The sequence below is a fragment of the Mytilus galloprovincialis genome, chromosome 10, assembly GCF_965363235.1.
Source record: "Mytilus galloprovincialis chromosome 10, xbMytGall1.hap1.1, whole genome shotgun sequence".
NCBI lineage: Eukaryota > Metazoa > Mollusca > Bivalvia > Mytilida > Mytilidae > Mytilus > Mytilus galloprovincialis.
In genome coordinates, this window is record NC_134847.1 from 5,952,292 (window position 1) to 5,972,830 (window position 20,539).

General features: G+C 31.5%; 1 protein-coding gene across 11 annotated transcripts in view; it reads left to right on the forward strand.

The window, feature by feature from the left end:
• The window catches only part of LOC143049721 (ralBP1-associated Eps domain-containing protein 1-like), a 50,654-nt gene that overhangs the window by 16,745 nt on the left and 13,370 nt on the right, over positions 1 to 20,539 (forward strand). Inside the window, exons 3-13 of one of the 11 annotated variants that reach the window (XM_076223396.1) lie at positions 3,813 to 3,857; positions 5,566 to 5,617; positions 6,779 to 6,977; positions 7,434 to 7,671; positions 8,543 to 8,719; positions 9,652 to 9,715; positions 10,847 to 10,992; positions 11,791 to 12,059; positions 15,199 to 15,286; positions 18,163 to 18,279; positions 20,334 to 20,471. In XM_076223396.1, the coding sequence (XP_076079511.1) occupies positions 3,813 to 3,857; positions 5,566 to 5,617; positions 6,779 to 6,977; positions 7,434 to 7,671; positions 8,543 to 8,719; positions 9,652 to 9,715; positions 10,847 to 10,992; positions 11,791 to 12,059; positions 15,199 to 15,286; positions 18,163 to 18,279; positions 20,334 to 20,471 (1,533 nt within the window). The remainder of the gene's footprint in view (positions 1 to 3,812; positions 3,858 to 5,565; positions 5,618 to 6,778; positions 6,978 to 7,433; positions 7,672 to 8,542; positions 8,720 to 9,651; positions 9,716 to 10,846; positions 10,993 to 11,790; positions 12,060 to 15,198; positions 15,287 to 18,162; positions 18,280 to 20,333; positions 20,472 to 20,539) is intronic. The other 10 variants (XM_076223397.1, XM_076223398.1, XM_076223399.1 and 7 more) reach the window with 10 other exon arrangements.

The following is a 20,539-nucleotide window of genomic DNA, read 5'->3' on the forward strand; positions in this document are numbered from 1 at the left end:
TAACGAGCAATTTGGTAAATAAATTTGTCGGTTTCTTATACGGTTGCGACATATAAGTGATAACAAGAAAAACAGTGTTGGGGAGATAACTCTTACATGGAAAAGATTTTTGTTACGCGGTGTCAGTTTCAAAAGCGTATTAACTCTTCGATATCATATACAAAATATCTAAGTGACATCTTGTGAAACAAAAAGTTAGCGAAGGAAAGAAAATTAGGCGGAAGAAAAAAAATAATAATCAAGAAAACCAATAGGTCTTTCCATGGAAAAGTGGAAAGACCTAATTATTAGATTTTCTTTACAAGAAGAACTAAACCATTCCAATTATAATATAAATAAATGGAATTGTCAATGTCAAATTTTTTGCTGTAGGGTATGTTTATTGTTTAGATCATGGTTTTAGGGGTATCCAGGCAACACTTTGACTCTTTACAAATAGTATGTGATTTAGAGGTTTAGGTGTTTTTGAAGAGTTAACTCCCTTATGTATTATGTACAAACCTTTATTTTAAGGAAGGGATTGTATTATTTCGAGTGAAATGAGGAACAACTGTTAAAGTGAAGAACCATGTTTCCTATTTATCATCTTTTACTTTAGTTATGTGTTTGATTGTCCCTTTGGGACTTTATTAATTTTTTTTACTAAATGATTTGGAGACCCGGCTCCTCAAAGATTATTAATTTGTTACAAGTTGGCATGCTGTTTTGGGATATGTGCTGGGCACAACACTGTCAGAAAAGTTCCTGTTAAGGTGGCTCGGGACTATTCGACTGCGCATAATTTCATGCATGAATTACAAAAATATTTGTCGGAATATTTTTTAATACTTTGATTGATTAGAAATATTAAATCATTGTAGTTATGTGACTAATAGAATATTTTCGTTATTATCGGTATTTTTTAAAGGGTCAAAATGACATTTCACCCATTTTTTACTATTTTCCCGCCAAAATTTGGGTTGTAAGGCAAAATTATTTTTTTTCCTTATCGGTGACCTATGTTTTTTATTGGCTCATTCTTTGAAGCTGTATTCCAGCTTTTCATATTACAGATTTGGAACAGTTGTCATAGAACGTTTTTTTGATATTCCGAAAAAAAATATGTCAACACCTCCATTTCCCCTATCATTTCATTGAAAAATGGTCCCTTTTACATACCTGTTAAAAAGTAAAATTTTGAGCTTAAATGGTCCTTGACCCCCTATTTTTTTTCGACCAATTTGATTCATTTTCTTTAAAGAATAAAATAACCAAAAATACGGCACTTCTGAAGTTCTGATAGAAACTTCGAATACGCCCGAGCCACCTTAAGTGGCTATGATGTAAACAATGGAAATACAATGTACATGATATATACAGTATATAAAATTATCATTTAGCCAAAAGATATTCTTAATTCTTATTGATTTCGAAATGCAACAAAAAATTACAGGAAAAAAATCCTGAAACTTGTGATATTAGCCACTATAAAATGATACTTGCTCCATACATTTTTTCTGTAAATAAGATTATCACTTTATAAGTTTGACATCTTCCCCTGTACTGTACATCACATGTTTATTGTCAACATGATTAAAAGAATAATGTGATGGCCTTTAAGGTAGAAACTGATCAAGCAATCTTACATCGTAAATTATTTAATCTGAACTCAGATGAGAAAATATCAGCTGTATAATTAATTATGAAGGAAGAATGGAAAACATTGGGTAATTGTATTGTGGCGTGGGTTGAGAGTTGTCTCATTGGCATTCATACCACATCTTCTTATATCTATGTATAGCCCTAATAAGTAGTGATGAGTAAATAGATGGATAAATAAACACAAACAATATTTTTTAGGACAGACGACCTTTTAATTGGTTTTAAGTGGTTTTATCTGGAAAACAATCCAGTTTTACAATTACTGTAAACACCATCGTCATGTTAGATAGGCTGTATAGAATGGGAAAATCTAGGATTTTTAAGAGAGAGAGAAAGATGGGGGGGGGGGGGGTCATAATTCCGAAAAAGTGAAAAGAATTTTGACAATTTTATGCAAAAAAATATATGCATTCCAATCAAAGGGTGCCATGCCTTCTATACCCATTGTTGATATATATCCATGAATATATATTATTTATAGCTATTAAGATTAGAACTGCTAAAAAGAATCAAACATGTACATCATTATTAAAGCAATCCATTTACCAGTACTTGTAGAAACAAAAGAACTATAAGATCTATCTTGTTTAATTGCCTTGTTTATTTAAGATTGTCTCTATCTCAATAACGGATATCATCTTGATCATTGAGATCAACACTTTAGTATCAGCAGCTAAAAATCAATGTATGAACCAAATCTTTCTGTGGTCAAATAGTTTTCATAATCAATTTGTGTGTGAGATGTTTGACATTTTATCATATGAAGAGATATTTACATATTTTTACATATGATTGGTGTAGATCAATGGATAGATCATTGAATTATTTTGTGTGGTGTAGATCATGGAAAATAGCAACTACATATTGGTGGATTATGAGACGGGAATTTAAGAAGTTTTATAAATGTTTGAATTCAAAATGGGGATGGCTAAATTTTAAACACATACATGTACAAGATATGTAAATTTTATAAAGATTTTTAAAATTAGAAATAACCCCTGTATGTTGGACTATAGGCCCCTTTTATAAAATATTACACTGTTCGTTGGACCATACCCCTTATTGCTAGTTAGATGTTACTAAGAACAAGGATTTTCAGAAATTATATGTTTCCTGGAATGTCAATATTTTAACTCCCTTTGACACTCATTTCCCTCCCTGCTTCCCGCCTTCTCATTCCCATGTTAACTTTTCCATGTACACCACTCATAAGAGGTCTTATAGTCTATATTATTTTACTTTCATCTCAAGAACCCAATGTTTAGCCTAACAATGTAAGGGGCCTAAAATGGATTACTGTAAATACCCTTTTTCATTTTTTTTTCTAACTGATTTGGTTAATTCATGATCAAGTCAAAAATTTACAAATCTTAGTTCTCATACCAACAAATTTTTAACCCTGTTTAATTGAAATGGCTGAGAGTTTACTGATCTTCACTGTATACCATTATTAATTAAACATTTTTATACATTTAAACACCAACCCATCCTTTGGCTATTGTAATGTCACATTATAGACTAAATATTTCTCTTGATGAAAGTCAATAGCTGGCGGCTTTAAAATATTGTAGCGACTAGACTGTTAAAATATCTACATTGTTCAGTTGTATGGTCGAGAAAAAATTTACACACTTAAAACATGAGGTATAATTATTGTTTTTTCTTGTTATAGTTTCTTGACTCTTTATGCTGAAGAGTTTTTATCTATTTTTCTACCACATACATTTATCTTTTGTTTTTGACCTCTTATTCATGGTTCATTGGTGATCCCAAAGATTATATTATGCCCCTGCAGCGGCAGGGGTGCATTTAAAAAAGTGATAGCCTTGTATGCATGTCCCAAAATTAGTTTTCATTCTCTAGAAATTAGCTTACTTCAAACAAATGTAATGAAACTTATTCACAATGCTTATAACCATAAAAAAAACAAGTTGATTTTCCACTTAATCTGTGATAATTATTAGAAATAAGAAGATGTGATATGAGTGCCAATGATTCAACTGCTTCATCCAAGTCACAATGTGTAAAAAGTAAATTCAATTACAGGTCAAAGTACCGTCGTCAACATGGAGCAATGGCTCACACCAAACAGCAAGCTGTAAAGGACCCCAAAAATGACTAGTGTAAAACCATAATTTAAATTTTCATTATTTTCTCTCATTTAATTTCAGGAAAAGACATGCCATTACCAAAGTTTACAAGGTTACCAGAGCAAGGTACAGTTAATAATTTCCCCCTTTAAAAAAAATGACTGAGGTTTTGACAGTGCTGAGTGCATTTTCCCTGGTTAGCTTTATGAAGCTTACACATGCACAATTAAAGATGATTAATATATGTGAAAAAAGTTTTTTTTTTATTGGATGCTATTACTACTAATTTATAACATTATCAATTATTTTAAAATTATCACAATGGAATTAAGTGTTTTTCTAGTCTTTATTCTGTGTATTTCTTCTAAAAAAAAAACAGGTGACTACTATTTGCAAGAAAATAGCTATAAGGATGTCTATGCTGTATTGAAACTAATCAGAAAGACAATATATTGTTACGTACATCCAATATTTAGTCAGCCTTGAAGTGAACAAAATGCTATTAACTTATGATTGTCAATTGCAATAGCGTTACATTTAGTGAAAAATATGATTATAATTATATGTAGATTCCAGAGAAATATAGATTTTTGTTTGGTAGTAGGCCTGGCTCGTAGATTATATAACAGAGGTCAAGTTAGCATTACATTAAATTTGAAAGAAGGCTGTTTCAACATTTAAATCAATTATTATGATTAATGGAATAGATAGTTTTGTTAGCTTTTTCTCCGATGATTTTCTGAAATAAATTTAATTGCATGAATCAAAATTGATAAATCCTTGTGCATGTCTGATTAAGATAATTACAATTTGTAATAGTACAAATAATTCATAAGATGAATTGTGGATTCATTATTATTCCTCAGAGGCAGATTTAGGGGGAGCCTTTTCTGGGATAAATTTGGTTGATTATATAGGGAATCACTGAAGCATGACCTTAGCGGCCCCTTTTTAGGCAGTCAGTGGCCCCCCACATTTCTGGATCCACCACTTGTTCCTCAATTTTCCTTGATTTCCTGGTTACTAAGGACAGTTGATTACAAATTTCCTATTAGAATGTATGAAGACTTTAGCAAATCCCCAAAATTAAATATCCAAGAAAAGGCAAGTTTGCCACAATCAATGAAAATTGGTTCTTACTAAAATAAATGAATTCACCAAATGATGGGGCAGGACATTACAAGAATGATGGATTGTTGATTGCTAATTAGTGAATGTCTAGTGGCAATTATTTCACGCATATTCAGAAGAAGAAATAAATTTACAATAAGAGGTCCAAATTGGCAATGGTTAGGTTTTGAAAGGATACCAAGATCAATTGGTATTTGAACAGAAGTTTTTCTACCACAGTCAGTGAGTGACCAGTAAATTTGGGTGTAGTGGTTATTAGATACAAAATAGTTGTGTTACATCAGGTCATCTATGGACCCATTAGAGAATGGTTCCAAGTTTTTTTAAGTGCTAGAGATCTTTGCACTCCCCTACACAGTGCTTGCTTGGGAGTTAACATCAACATTCTGAATGGATGTTATTGTGTACAGGTATCTGTATGTCCCACAAAAGCAAAAGGTTGGAAAGGTGTAATTCACGTACATTTGTATTTCTATATTCCAGTGGAAATCCTTTGGTCTCTGATTTTACATGTTGCTTTATATTTCAATTTCTTAAGCTATGTAAGATTTTGTGTTCCAAGCAAATGTCAGTTCTTTCATAAGTCTGGTACTCTGGTATCAGGTTGAAGATGAGAACTTTAAAATTATGAGATCCTTATGAAAAATTTACCTATTAAATGTAATTATTTTCAAACTAATGTAAAAACTTTATTTTTTTGTAGAAAATATTGGAGCCTCGTATAATTCCCAAACAGATGGAGTCCCTATAGAAAGGTATGTCAGTTTAATTGAGTGAACAATCTGATAGATAATCAGAAATAACTCAGTATTTTAAGAGAAAGTAAATTGATTAGTGTGTAATAACAAAATGATTTATTGAAACAATTTCTCAATTTCAATGGTTTAAACTATTCAATTAAAACACAAACGCTGCTTATTTAACAAATTTAATGATTTATATCTTAAAATTATTTTTAAAATGATTTCAGTACATATTGTCATAATTTTGTTTCTTTATCATGTTTATTGGATTTTGTCGAAACTTGATGGTAAGGGTTCATGGTGTTTATTGGTTATTGGTTGGAGTGTCCTTGGATAAATCAATGTTCTTCAACTAATTTCTGACTAACTTTTCACATATCATTAAGTAATGATCACTTTGTATTTTGTTTAAGCGACTGAAGAGGCAATAAACTTAAAGTGACCTCCACAAATAGATATGGTCCCATTAGTCCAACCACTGATATACAGTGGCGGATTTAGAGGGTTTTTCAGTGGGCATGGGCCCCCCTTATGAGGGAAAAAAAATTGTTGATTATATAGGGAATGACTGGAGGGGTCCCCCCTCTTAGGCACTCAGTCCCCCAACCCCCACCCCCCAACCCCATGAAAGTTTCTGGATCCGCCACTGATATAGATCAAATTGCCACAAGGTGTCTGACTATGACTATATAATTATAAACAGACAACCTGTTCTCATTAAGCATCAATGTATACTAACCTGTGAACAATCATAAACTTTCTACAGCCTTCATCAATGAGCAAAATCTATAACTTATTGTCAGCTCTAATAGGCACTGATATGAAAAGCTGAAAACATTCAATATATATGAAGAAGAAAAAAAACCAATAGCTTGATTTATGACTAAGCAACTTGAACAAGACAAAATATGATATACAGCAACAAAAGACTACAACTGAATTACAGGCTCCTGACTTGGAACATATGTCTATGTTAAATGTGTGTGGTAGCTCAACCCTTTTGTAAGGAAATAAATGGTTTTCTTTCATATTTTTCCTCTCAAACAATTATGAACATTTTTGTTCTCCTTTAACATCAAAATAAAGCACTTTAACAGTATTAAGAAAAATTATTTTATCATACAAAATATTGAATAAAATACATCTATCATGTTTATTTTTTCTTGTATTTAGATCTGGTCAGGCGATTCCTTTACAGCAACACCCTCCTGCTGGTCAACTCCCACCCCCTCCAGTTACACGGAAAACACATACTCGAAGAGATTCTGGTCAACAAAGGGCATTAGTTGATAGGGACCCTGGACCTGCTGGACCGCCTGGGCCAACTGGGCCATTACCTGCTCAGCAACAGACACAACAATCAGTAACTCAGGTAAAATATCAGTTAACAGATTAAGTTTGGTTTTGTTTTCCTGCAGTAAAATCAGGATAAACTAGCAAATGATTTACCTCTGGTTATGGCAATACTATTGTTAAAAAAAATATATCTTTTTTAATGTTAAATTTTAAAATTTATTGAAGTGGATTTAAACTGTCATTTCAGAAATTTTTGTGTGCATTTGTTTATGCAAATAAACAATTGATTTTTGTGATAATGAGATTTAAAATGCAAAACCAATCATACAAAAACACAACCAGAGCAACAATTGACAGGTGTTGGTTAAATATGTCAAACTCTAAATTACTCTGAATGTAGGTGTGTGACTGTGTATCCAATTTTTGTGTGAGATGTACACTTATATACATGATATTTTTTTAAATCAAAAAACTAGTTGTAGGCTTTTGTAGCTATTAATTCAAACAATTATGTATTGATTTTCTTTTTCAGACACTTACTAGAGAAGAATCTCCGTTAAATCCCAGATCACCAACTCAAAAAACATCCCCTCCCCCTCCATCATCCCCACCCCCTGCTCATCAGCCAAGCATTCCAACCGTTTCCATCACTAATCAGGTTAATCCACAGAAGCCAACACAAGGAACAGCTCCCCATCATGGAAGTTTTAATTCAATAAATTCAACACATGATGTCGGCTGGGCATCCTTTGAAGATGAGGAAAGTCATGGTAAGAATATGTGTTAATATGACCTGAAATATTGTTCAAACTTAGATATATATATAGTAATACTTTTTAATTTTGTTATAAAGGGTCAAGCTAAGGTCAGGATAACCAAATTAGTTTAAAAGGTAAACGTTCAAAGGTAAAAATAAAATCATTTTCAGCATGAAACAGGCTACCTTTTATTAATTTTTAATCAGATTTTTTAAGTGAATGCCAATGAAGAGAAGAAAGTCGAACTTTTTCAGGTTTTATTTTGAATTTTTCTTGTCCCTGTTTCTTATTTTCTTAAAAGTAAAATTTACACTAACAATAACTAATCGAAGAATCCAAATAGAGAAAAATATTCACCAAATGAACAAACAATACATAAATTCACGAATGCGCGTAGCACATGAGTTAATTATCAGTGTTGTTCGGTCACGAGTTGAATATTTTTTGATATTTGAATTCTTTAATTAGTTATTCTTTTATTACATTGGCAAATGGCTTCTTTTTTTTTTAAATAATGTAAAACATGTAAAGATCTATATCTTTTTTCTACGCATTCACAATTTGTTTTGATCCGCCATTATGGACGTCTTGACAACGCCTATTGTTGTATGATTTCAGAGAGTGAAGTAAAACTGGGAAATCAATATAATGTAATAATAAAGGATATTTTCATAATTTTATCTTATTTTTGTAATTAGCAAAAAAGAATCCTTTCAACTATTTTTCATTTTACAACATATGATAGAATAAATCATGACCCTTCAGTACTTTTAATTTACCTGTATTCATGGTCAAATGATAACAAATGGGTCAGAGCATAAGATTTTAGAGTGAAAAATAAGTCCTCAGACATCATCATTAACATTATTTTCTATTATTTTAGGTTTATTAGGAACTGGTCCAAAGAAATATAGTTTAGAGCCCCCTGGTTTTGATTCATCATCCATTAGTTCAGACCCAGAGAGTGTGGATGACGTTTGGGCCATCAGTGACGAACAAAAAGAATATTACATCAAACAATTCCAAAGCATGCAACCAGACTTACAAGGGGTTATAATAGGTAAGAATTCCAGAGCATGCAACCAGACTAAAATGGGGTTATAATAGGTAAGAATTCCAGACCTTTAAATGGATGTGGAAAGGGGGTGGGGGGTTGTAGTCAAGCAGACATTACAATTGATTGATTGGGTTTTGTTTGATATATGTCAAGTGGCAAATATTGGATAAATATGTAGTTCTAGTATTAGTATTAAAGAAAAAGCCCCAAAAAGTGGTTTCTATAAATGGGATGAATTAGGTTTATCAGGAGTTCTTATATCCTCCATGGGAGACAACTCAGATATATTAGATATTTTATGCAGATAGAGAACTAGAAATTGTAACTTCAATTCAAAGATCAGAATATTTGTGAACAAGATGCAGAATTAATATATGGTACATTGAAAAGTGTAGACAAAACAGTGACACAATATTCCACATAAACCTCTACAGGTTAGAAACAGTAACTCCCTGAAAATTTGTCAAAGGGACAGTTAAAATCATATTTTGAAAAAGTAACAAAACAAAAACATTGCTTTTAACCTAGGAACAGGAAACAACAGTTTAAAAAGTATTACACAGACATGACAGAAGACTCCCCCCCCCCCCTGAAAAAAAGAAAGAGAAGTGTAAACCAGTATGAATTTAAATAGGTGATACAGAAGTGTTATTAGTAGCATGGACAATGTTAAATCAGGGGTTGAAGTCATAAAACTGCTCAGTGCTTGGAGCACAAAAATCATGCTCCAAACATGAAATCCAGCATTTTGATTTGTTGATTTTCGAGTATGAGTACAAAAAACTGACTCAGAAGTTTTATGACCGCAAGGCCAGTTATTAACTGTTGATGTACATTGTTTATATTTCAGGTGGATAGCATACAGGAATTATTTGTAAAGTCTAAAAATCTGTTCATAATTATTATGCATAATTATTAACATGTAAAATTTTTAGGTGGAGTAGCTAAAGAATTTTTTGAGAAGTCCAAATTACCGGTCAGAGAATTATCACAGATCTGGTAAGCTGTTCTGTTTCTACAAATATTTACAAGTAGAATATCATCAATCATTTTTGAACCCCTTTGCTGATCTTCACCATATAAGTTTGAAATTTAATCATATTTTTTCGTAGAAGTTATAAAACTTGAAAACTGTGAAAACCTTTTGAAATTATTAAGTTTTCAATGAGCCTGTGCAGTAGAGAAAATGTGCGTAATCTGTTTACGAACTGGTTACTTGATAGGATCTATAGACAAATTCTATATGTATATGATATACCAGGAACCAGTCTATTCATCTCCGTCATTCAGTCACTTGACCAAAACAGATTCATTAACATGTTTATGTGATCTTTTTTTCTCAAGCAAAAATGAATTGATTTTATCTGGACATGCATTTCAACAACAAAAATCTCAATATAAGTTATCTACGTTCATATCCGTAACAAACATCTCAATATAAGTTATCTACGTTCATATCCGTAGATATGGATAACACCCTGAAGTACCCCCAGGCCCGTAGCTAGGAATTTCCAAGGGGGGGTTCGTTGGACTCATGAACTCGACTTTAACAGTCACAATTTGAACAAAACGTTGACTTTAACAGTGCTTATTTGATTTCAAAAGGGGGGGGGGGGGGGTTTCGTCCGAACGGTATGACCCCAGTACACCATGAGGCGTACATAGATCAACAAGAAAGAAGAAAACATTAAAAAAGATTTACTAATCATGATTTAATTGCCAAATAAACCTAAAATATTTCATTGGTCATTTAAATGTATTGAACAAGGCTTGGAAGAGGAATAATAAAGACAACCAAGGTTTAAATATAGATTCTAAGAAGATGTGGTATTAGTGCCAATGAGACAACTCTCTGTGCAAGTCACAATTAATAAAAGTAAACCATTATAGGTCAAAGTACGGTCTTCTACACAGAGCCTAAGGCCTACAGCATAAACGAAACCTGAAATGAAAATAACCCTATTTAATGTACTTTCAATTTCAGTCAGAAATTGTAGAGTATCAGGTATTAGTATGCCTGTGGTCTTCATTTTAGTGTAATTTGTGTTTTATAAAGTAAGTTATTCATAACCAGATTGCATGTAGGGTATGCTCAATTTGCTATAACATTTATATATTTTATAATTACAGGAATTTATCTGACATCAATAAAGATGGTGCTCTGTCATTAGAAGAGTTCTGTATAGCTATGCATCTGGTCGTGTTACGAAGACATGAGATAGAACTCCCAGAACGACTACCTCTCTCTTTGATGCCCTATACAGCATTCACAGATGGTAAGATAAACATGCTAACATCAAATCTGAGAGATTCCTTTTACTTGCAAGGACACAGAGATGTTATATCTGAAAATTCTACTTTTATTTATTGTAAATTCAGAAATTATTGCGAGCATTTATTATTGGGATTTTGTCATTTAAGACTTAATGCGATTTTAATTTTTGCAATATTGAGAAAAATCCTGCTAATTCATATAAAAAGATTCAGAATGGGAGTTTAAATTATTGCGATTATACCCTTGTCATATTTCCTGCAATAATAAAAACATTGCAATAATTTCTGAATTTACAGTACTTTGTCCGAAAACATTTGTGAGCTCTTGCCAGGTTCCTCTCCAAAGCAGTATAACAATATTGCAGAATCTTGCAACTGATTAAAACATAGGTACTGTGTCCAAGTTTTCCTAACTTTGTTATTGATGTGAAATTAAAGTTAAGTTTATTTAATTTATATTTATATGTGTTGATTGTTTAGCTTTAAAAGCTATCCAGAGTGTCGATGTTGTTTGTGATGTAAATATACATTCTTGCATATTTAATCAGATTGTTTCAGCTGCAATATAAGAAGGACTGACTATCTATCTTTATATTCCTGCAATAAATGTTTCAAGATGTATTCCCAAAAATATCTAATAAATGTAATACTATATCATTGTATATTGATGTATTTCATAACTGCATTACATCAAAAAATAAAACTAAGTACGAGTTTCATTTCAAAAGAAAACAAGCTTCCATCTTGAAAAAGTAAATAATGATTATTTATATTTTACAATTTTGTTTTCTGTATTGTAGAAGAACCATTCAGTGCAGACCTTCCTAAAGGAAGTACATTGAAGAGGGCCAATTCTCCTGATCAGTCAACATCGCCACAGGCACAACCACAGTGGGCACAGTCATTAATCCAAGAGTCCCCCAGGGTGCCCAGTGATATGTCATCACCTAATCAACCTGTACAGTTTGATTTCTCTAAACCGGTTCCTTCAGATCCAGTAAGTCAATCTACTGGACTGGTTTCTTCAGATCCAGTAAGTCATTCTACTAGGCCGGTTCCTTCAGATCCAGTAAGTCATTGTTATGGACTGGTTCCTTCAGATCCAGTAAGTCAATCTACTGGACTGGTTCCTTCAGATCCAGTAAGTCATTATACTGGACTGGTTTCTTCAGATCCAGTTAATTTATCTTCTGGACTGGTTCCTTCAGATCCAGTAAATTAATCTTCTGGACTGGTTCCTTCAGATCCAGTCAGTTATTTTCTAATCTGGTTCCTTCAGATCCATTCAGTCAATCTTCTGGACTGGACCAGACTGGTTATTTCAGATAAAGTTAGTCAGTGTTCCTTCAAATCCAATTAGTAAATCTTCTGAACTGGTTCCTTCTGATCCAGTAAATCCTTGGTCTGGACTTCTTTCTTCCAATCAAGTAAGTCGTTCTGGACTGGTTCCTTCAAATTCAGAAAAACATTATTCTTGACTGATTCCTCAAGATTCAGTAAGTATTTAGATATAGGAAGATGTGGTGTGAGTGCCAATGAGACAACTCTCCATACAAATAACAATTTAAACCATTATAGGTTAAAGTACGGCCTTCAACACGGAGCCTTGGCTCACACCGAACAACAAGCTATAAAGGGCCCCAAAATTACTAGTGTAAAACCATTCAAACGGGAAAACCAACGGTCTAATCTATATAAACAAAACGAGAAACGAGAAACACGTATATATTACATAAACAAACGACAACTACTGTTGTTCATTTATTCATTTATTGATATCAATTTTATCATACAGTTCTTTCAAATATTTGCAAAAGTATTTGAAAAAACAAATGTTTGATTTTTATACGACCGCAAAATTTGAAATTTTTTTTGTCGTATATTGCTATCACGTTGGCGTCGTCGTCGTCGTCCGAATACTTTTAGTTTTCGCACTCTAACTTTAGTAAAAGTGAATGGAAATCTATGAAATTTTAACACAAGGTTTATGACCACAAAAGGAAGGTTGGTATTGATTTTGGGAGTTTTGGTCCCAACATTTTAGGAATTAGGGGCCAAAAAGGGCCCAAATAAGCATTTTCTTGGTTTTCGCACTATAACTTTAGTTTAAGTTAATAGAAATCTATGAAATTTTGACACAAGGTTTATGACCACAAAAGAATGGTTGGGATTGATTTTGGGAGTTTTGGTTTCAACAGTTTAGGAATTAGGGGCCAAAAAAGGGCCCAAATAAGCATTATTCTTGGTTTTCGCACAATAACTTTAGTTTAAGTAAATAGAAATCAATGAAATTTAAACACAATGTTAATGACTAAAAAAGGAAGGTTGGTATTGATTTTGGGAGTTTAGGTCCCAACAGTTTAGGATTAGGGGCCAAAAAGGGACCCAAATAAGCATTTTTCTTGGTTTTCGCACCATAACGTTAGTATAAGTAAATAGAAATCTATGAAATTTAAACACAAGGTTTATGACCATAAAAGGAAGGTTGGGATTGATTTTGGGAGTTTTGGTCCCAACAGAATAAGGGGCCCAAAGGGTCCAAAATTAAACTTTGTTTGATTTCATCAAAATTGAATAATTGGGGTTCTTTGATATGCCGAATCTAACTGTCATGACTGTGTATGTAGATTTTTAACTTTTGGTCCCGTTTTCAAATTGGTCTACATTAAGGTCCAAAGGGTCCAAAATTAAACTTAGTTTGATTTTGACAAAAAATGAATCAGTTAGGTTCTTTGATATGCTGAATCTAAAAATGTACTTAGATTCTTGATTATTGGCCCAGTTTTCAAGTTGGTCCAAATCGGGGTCCAAAATTAAACTTTGTTTGATTTCATCAAAAATTGAATAAATGGGGTTCTTTGATATACCAAATCTAACTGTGTATGTAGATTCTTCATTTTTGATCCTGTTTTCAAATTGGTCTACACTAAAGTCCAAAGGGTCCAAAATTAAACTTAGTCTGATTTTAACAAAAATTGAAATCTTGGGGTTATTTGATATGCTGAATCCAAAAATGTACTTAGATTTTTTTATTATGGGCCCAGTTTTCAAGTTGGTCCAAATCAGGATCTAAAATTATTATATTAAGTATTGTGCAATAGCAAGTCTTTTCAATTGCACAGTATTGCGCAATGGCAAGAATTATCTAATTGCACAATATTGTGAAATAGCAATTTTTTTTTTAATTAGAGTTATCTTTCTTTGTCCAGAATAGTAAGCAAGAAATATCTAATTGCAAAATATTGTGCAATAGCAAGATTTTTTTTTAATTGGAGTTATCTTTCTTTGTCCAGAATCAACTTAAATCTTTGTTATATACATTTGTACAATATACAATGTATATTCACTTTTTACTACCAACTGATAAATTAAAATAATCTTTACCATTCAGTGATAACAAGCAGTTTTTTTACATCTTATTTCCTTATCTTATCTAAAATGTTTTTAGATATGTATGTTGGACATTTGCCAGACATGACTATGATGTCATTTTCTATTTTTATTTGCCAATAACTTTATGTAAATAACTTCATTGGAAATTTGCCAATATAAAATGTTGCTGATGAAGTTTTTTTTATTGTTTTATACAATAAACAATGTATATTCACTTTTACTACCAACCAATCTTTACCATTCAGTGATAACAAGCACTTTATTTTACATTTTAATATTTTATGATGTATTTAAAAGAGTAGTTATTGTTGCAAACTCCATTAGAAATTTGAATTGATATCAGTTTTGGAAAAAGGGAAACAGGGATGTGAAAAAAAGGGGGGGGTTAAATTTTTCTCATTTCAGATTTCATAAATAAAAAGAAAATTTCTTCAAACATTTTTTTGAGAGGATTAATATTCAACAGCATAGTGAATTGCTAAAAGGCAAAAACAAACTTTTAAGTTCATTAGACCACATTCATTCTGTGTCAGAAACCTATGCTGTGTCAACTATTTAATTTTAGATTTAAAAAGTTTGAAGAAGAAATCTTTAATTGTAAAATTTGTAAAATCTTGACATTTGTTTTGTGTAAAAAAAACCCATGTAATGTCAAAAATTTGATCACAATCCAAATTCAGAGCTGTATCACGCTAGAATGTTTTGTCCATACTTGCCCCAACTGTTCAGGGTTCGACCTCTGCGGTCGTATAAAGCTGCGCCCTGCGGAGCACCTGGTTAGAATTTTAAACTTTACTCAAATATTTGTTTTGCAGGAAGCTGTCATAGTTCATCCTGTGCCTATGAGAGCATCACCAGAGACATTAAAGAAAGATGGTAGGGAAAGGGTTAGGGCGTTCTCAGGTAGAGCTAATAGCATGCTTACTAACGCATCTTGGTCATCATGGGATATCAAGTCAAATACCTTTATCCAGTCACATGACTGTCATGTGCTGAAAAAAAATTTAACCGTGTGATTGATTGTAAACTTTGTTTGTTTTGTTTCAATTTGAAAAAAAAGAATTATTGAAATTTTCTGTTGAAAGTTTTATTTATTTTTTTAAATTAAACTGATTTTAATGTAAGTGATGTTTTGTTCCACAACATTTGACATCTGAACCAAATTTCAATAGAATTATAAGTGTTGATAAATTTTAACAGCTGAAGGGAACCTTGCCAGTGCTTTGCAATTACTTGTAACTTTTTAGGAGAAATGAAATTATGAATTAACTATGTAATATATCCCATGATGTCAAGATCTTTTCTGTGAAGTTTATGGTAACATTGCAATTGGGAGTTTGCAGTTTATTTTTCACTTTACCAGCTATTAAAAAAAAATTTAAAATAGATTTTGTGAATTAAAATTTTCTGACTAGACTGTTAATGAACTGGAAACTCTCAAATAAAGCTTTGGTATTAATTATAAAGTGAAATCAGTTGTATGTAGAGTAAAATATTAACACAGTATATTTTTAACATGAACTATCACTAACACTTAAAAAACTTGTTTATATGATGAAATTTTAGTTTAAGGAAAAGATATTAAAACTATTTACTTTAATTATGACCTTGTATACATGATTAGAAATTTCAACAAAGATCAAGAGTTGTATTCTCTTCTTTTCTTTTTTTTATTTTAATTTGTTTTGTGAATTTTTATTGAAAATCCCAAATATTTTTTTCAATTTCAGTTATATTTTTTTTTACATATTTTACTTTATCTAGACACATTCTAAAACACACTTTCATGTTTGTAACAAAAATAAAGCTAAGGGTATTCTTATGTTAACTGCATGTGTGAATGGCATGAGTGTTTATGATCATGTGATATACTAGCATGTCAGAATACAAAACATGTCTACCATGTATCTATCCTACTCAGCTTCTGCATCTTAAATTTATCATATGCATGATCAGGGCTGTTCCAGAAAATTACTATGTCCCCCCCTCCTTTTGCCTCAGGGACAGCACTTTTTGTTAACCCCCACCACCCACAGAAATAAAATAAACTAGAACAAAACTCCCTTTGCATTCTGGTATTTCAAATCAAACCGCCCTCAGAAAATTAAAAAAATAATACCTTCCCTAAGAGGGGACATAGTATTTTCTGGAACAGCCCTCAGAAAACTTTTAACATTCTTGTTTATATGCATATTCATAATGTGAACTCATACAAAATTGAACACAACACAAAAGACACCTTAGTTACCTGCCCTAAATTGTACTTTGCACAAATTGAATTGAATTGTCTCCCTTGAGCTCTTTTCATAAACAATATACATCAAACAAATAATTATCAGTTGGTTGTACCTTCTGAAAATAGGAAGATTCTGTTTCAATTGAATAAATGAAAACTTTGATCATGTCTCCTAATTAGTCAATCCTTTTTTTTATAACATTGGTTGCATGCATTAAAGATGAAAGCCCTCTGCTTACAAAAATTTGTTTCATCTTGAAAATAATTTTAATTTCAAATTATATTTCATCATCATAAAACTTTGAAGATTGGATTTTAATAAAAAAAAAATTAGTTAATCATTCTTTAATTATCTAGCATGTAATGATATTTACTTGAATTGTTTACATTTAGCATGACCATTATTGATTGAGTTTTTATGTTCAAAATAATAGGAGATACAGTTTATCTCTTGATATTGTACCACAAGGTTCCATATCTCAACAGGCAGGCTGGACCACATTTATTTTGTGTCAGAAACCTCTATTTATATGTCAAAAATTTGATCACAATCCAAATTCAAATAGTTTCAAGCTTGAATATTGTGTCCAAATTTGCCGCAACTGTTCAGGGTTTCAACCTTTGCAGTTGTATCAGGCTGCGCTCAGCGAAGAATTTTTTTATTTCTTGTGGTATAAATGTAGAGTAATTTGAATGTGAATCATAAGATGAATCTGTTGTATGTGTATATTAGATATAAACACATATATCTTTGTCATTGCATTAAAAAGTAGAAGATCTTGCATTGTATTTGCATTAAAATAATTAAATATACTAAATTCTAAATAACAACATTAAAAGATTGTTGTAAACCTCACTTTTAATGTAAAGTGGTTATTCATCACTATCTGCAATCCATTTACTGTAGATACAATGCAAGTTATTTATAGAAGAGGCTATTTTGATAGTAATGGGTTGAAGGCACTCCAGGAAAATATTCAAAAGTGGTGAATCTGAAAGTTTAATGTCGATTAAACCCATATTCTTCCTCCCTTTGTATAAACTTTGGATTCAGTTTTATAATTGGGATACCAATTATCCTGGATTTCAATGTTCAATGACTTATTATTATTTTGTAGACTTTAAGTTAAGAAAATCAAATTACTAGGATTTTTTCTCAATCCAGGAAAATTGGTACACACTGAAATAATTGAATCCACAGTATAATGTTAATTCAGAAATTATTGGGAAATTTTTATTATTGCGAAAAATGCGAAGGAGTTGTAAAGGCAATTATTAAAACTCGCATTTTGAAATATTTTATATGAATTAAACGGGATTTTCTAAAAATCCTTAAAAATCGCATTTAAGTCCAAAATGATAAAATCGCAATAATAAATGCACGCAATGATTTCTGAATTTACAGCTGAGAGTAATTAAATTAAAAATAACAAGCATAAATGACTACTACACTTTGCAAAGAGGAGTGCCTTATAATCTGCTATATAACATTCCTAGAATAGCCACATAGTAATGGCTGCATCAATGTTGCTTATGTTTACAGAGCCTGCACCTTTAGTAGACACCTCAATACCTGTACAGCCATCCTCGCCTAGTCCTCCAGTGTCTGTTGAAACCAGAAATCTAGGTCCTTCTCCCATACCAAATAGACCAGCACCAGGTATACAGAAGATGTGTGTGGTTATCTCCCTTGATTGAGTTTTACTAATTATCTCCCCTGATAGATGTTACTTATTACCTCCCCTTATAAATTGTCTCAAAGGAAATAGTTGCTGCCAGTCTCCCATTTTTAACATGTTTTAAAAACTCAAGAAGTTGGAATTAAAAATAATGCCCTTGTTGGGTTTAATATATTCAGTTCATATAAATGTTAGGGTTCAAATGTAGGCAAATGAAATGGAATATTTTGTAATGACCTGGTTTCTTTACTCTTTTTATCTTATTTACTGGTATTCTCTTTTTTACAAATTTTCATTTTAACATTATAATGACATAAAAGATGTTGGGATTATAATAGTAAGAAATTATCTAGGGGAATTATGTTTTTCAGTCTGTGAATTCATTCCTCTATCCATCTGTGTTTTTCCTGATGTCTGTCCTGCTTCAGGTTAAAGTTTTTGGTCAATGTATTTTTTTTTAAGTTGAAGACCTATTCAACTTGAAACTTATCACACATTTTCTTTTTGATCTTTCTAATTTTTATGCCAAATAAGAGTTTTGACCTCCATTTCACAGTCCACTAAACATAGAAAATGATGGTGCGAATGGGGCATCTGTTTACAATGGACCCATTCTTGTTTATTAAAAAACATGCCTGTTTAGTCCCTTTTTTAGGCTCATTGATTTTTGGAGACTGGCTGTTACTTATGACTTAACAAATATATCTCTAATCAAAAAATTAATTATTAACAATCACTAGAATTTAGTTACATGTTATACATATTTATGAACTTTCATTATAATAAGCATTGCATACACTGAAGTTTCTTGATGCTCATTTTTTATATCACATGATTTAGTACCCTGTTTTATGATTTATATTGAATCTTCGTCCTGATATTGTAAAGTAACCTACTCACAATTACCAGTACATGTATTCATGTTAAGTTCACCTGAATTATCCCTTGTTTTTTGTATAACTTCAGCTTTAATGGAGCCTGTCAGAAAATTTACATAATATTAATTTGAAAAAGCACACATCATAATAGAACATTGAAACATAAACATTGTAAAAGAACATTGAAACATAAACATCATAAAAGAACATTTAAACAATAAAGTAGAGGAAACTTCATTTAGTTGGAAGTGAAATCAACAGTCATATAAAACATTATCATTGCTGCATTGGTAATTTCTGAATCTAAAAACAATCGGGGGATTTATTAAAAGCGTAAACCAAATTGTTTTGATTTGTAAACAGATTTTAACCAAATTGATATTCAATAGTGGTATTCCTTTATTTTGGTGTATAAACAGTTGAATTACCCATAAGTCTTTAGATTCTGAAATGGGAAATATATATGTGCATGTTTAAGGGGCATGCTGTGGTGAAATGTTGTAAATGTACCTGTAAGATATTATAGGAAATAATACCTGATGTATTTCTATATACTGTAAATTCAGAAATTATTGCGTTCATTTATTATTGCGATTTTGTCATTTTAAATTAAATGCGATTTTAATTATTACGATTTTGAGAAAAGTCATGCTTAATTAAGTTAAGATATTACAAAATGCGAGTTTTAATTATTGCGTTTACAACTCTGTCGCATTATTCGCAATAATAAAAACCTCGCAATAATTTCTGAATTTACAGTATATGTTTATTGTTAAATTTTGTTTGTATCATTGGATGCCAATTTTATGGATTTAATCTTAAAGTTAAAAAAAACATACTTACAAAATTATCATTGAATTAGAAAAGTCTATTATATTATATATTCAGTTTAAAAAACAAAAGAGAATTTAATAAAATAGATTTTTTTTGACGGAATCATAAAGTCTGGCTTCAAGAGAAAAACTCCTGTTATATGTATAGATATAAGCATGCTTGTATATTTGTCGATATAAAATTCTTATCTGAGTCTTTTTTACATGCAATTTACAAACATTAAGCTGAAAATTTGAAACCACTGTTTTCATCTAGTAAAATATGTGACCAAGCTGTAAAATCCACAGTACATCATGCTTATCATGTGACAATGTTGTTTTAAGTTCCAGGAACAGTAACAGGATTATTAATTCCAGTTCAAGCCTCTAGTCAAGCTGATGGTATGGGACAGGAAGAACCCCCTGCTCCACCACCAAGACCCCCACAGCAACATGGTCGTAGTCTTTCTGTTGATCTCCAAGGTAGGTCCAAGCATTACTTTATTTTGTAAGATTCTCCAACAAAATTCTACTGAGACTTAGATCTATCC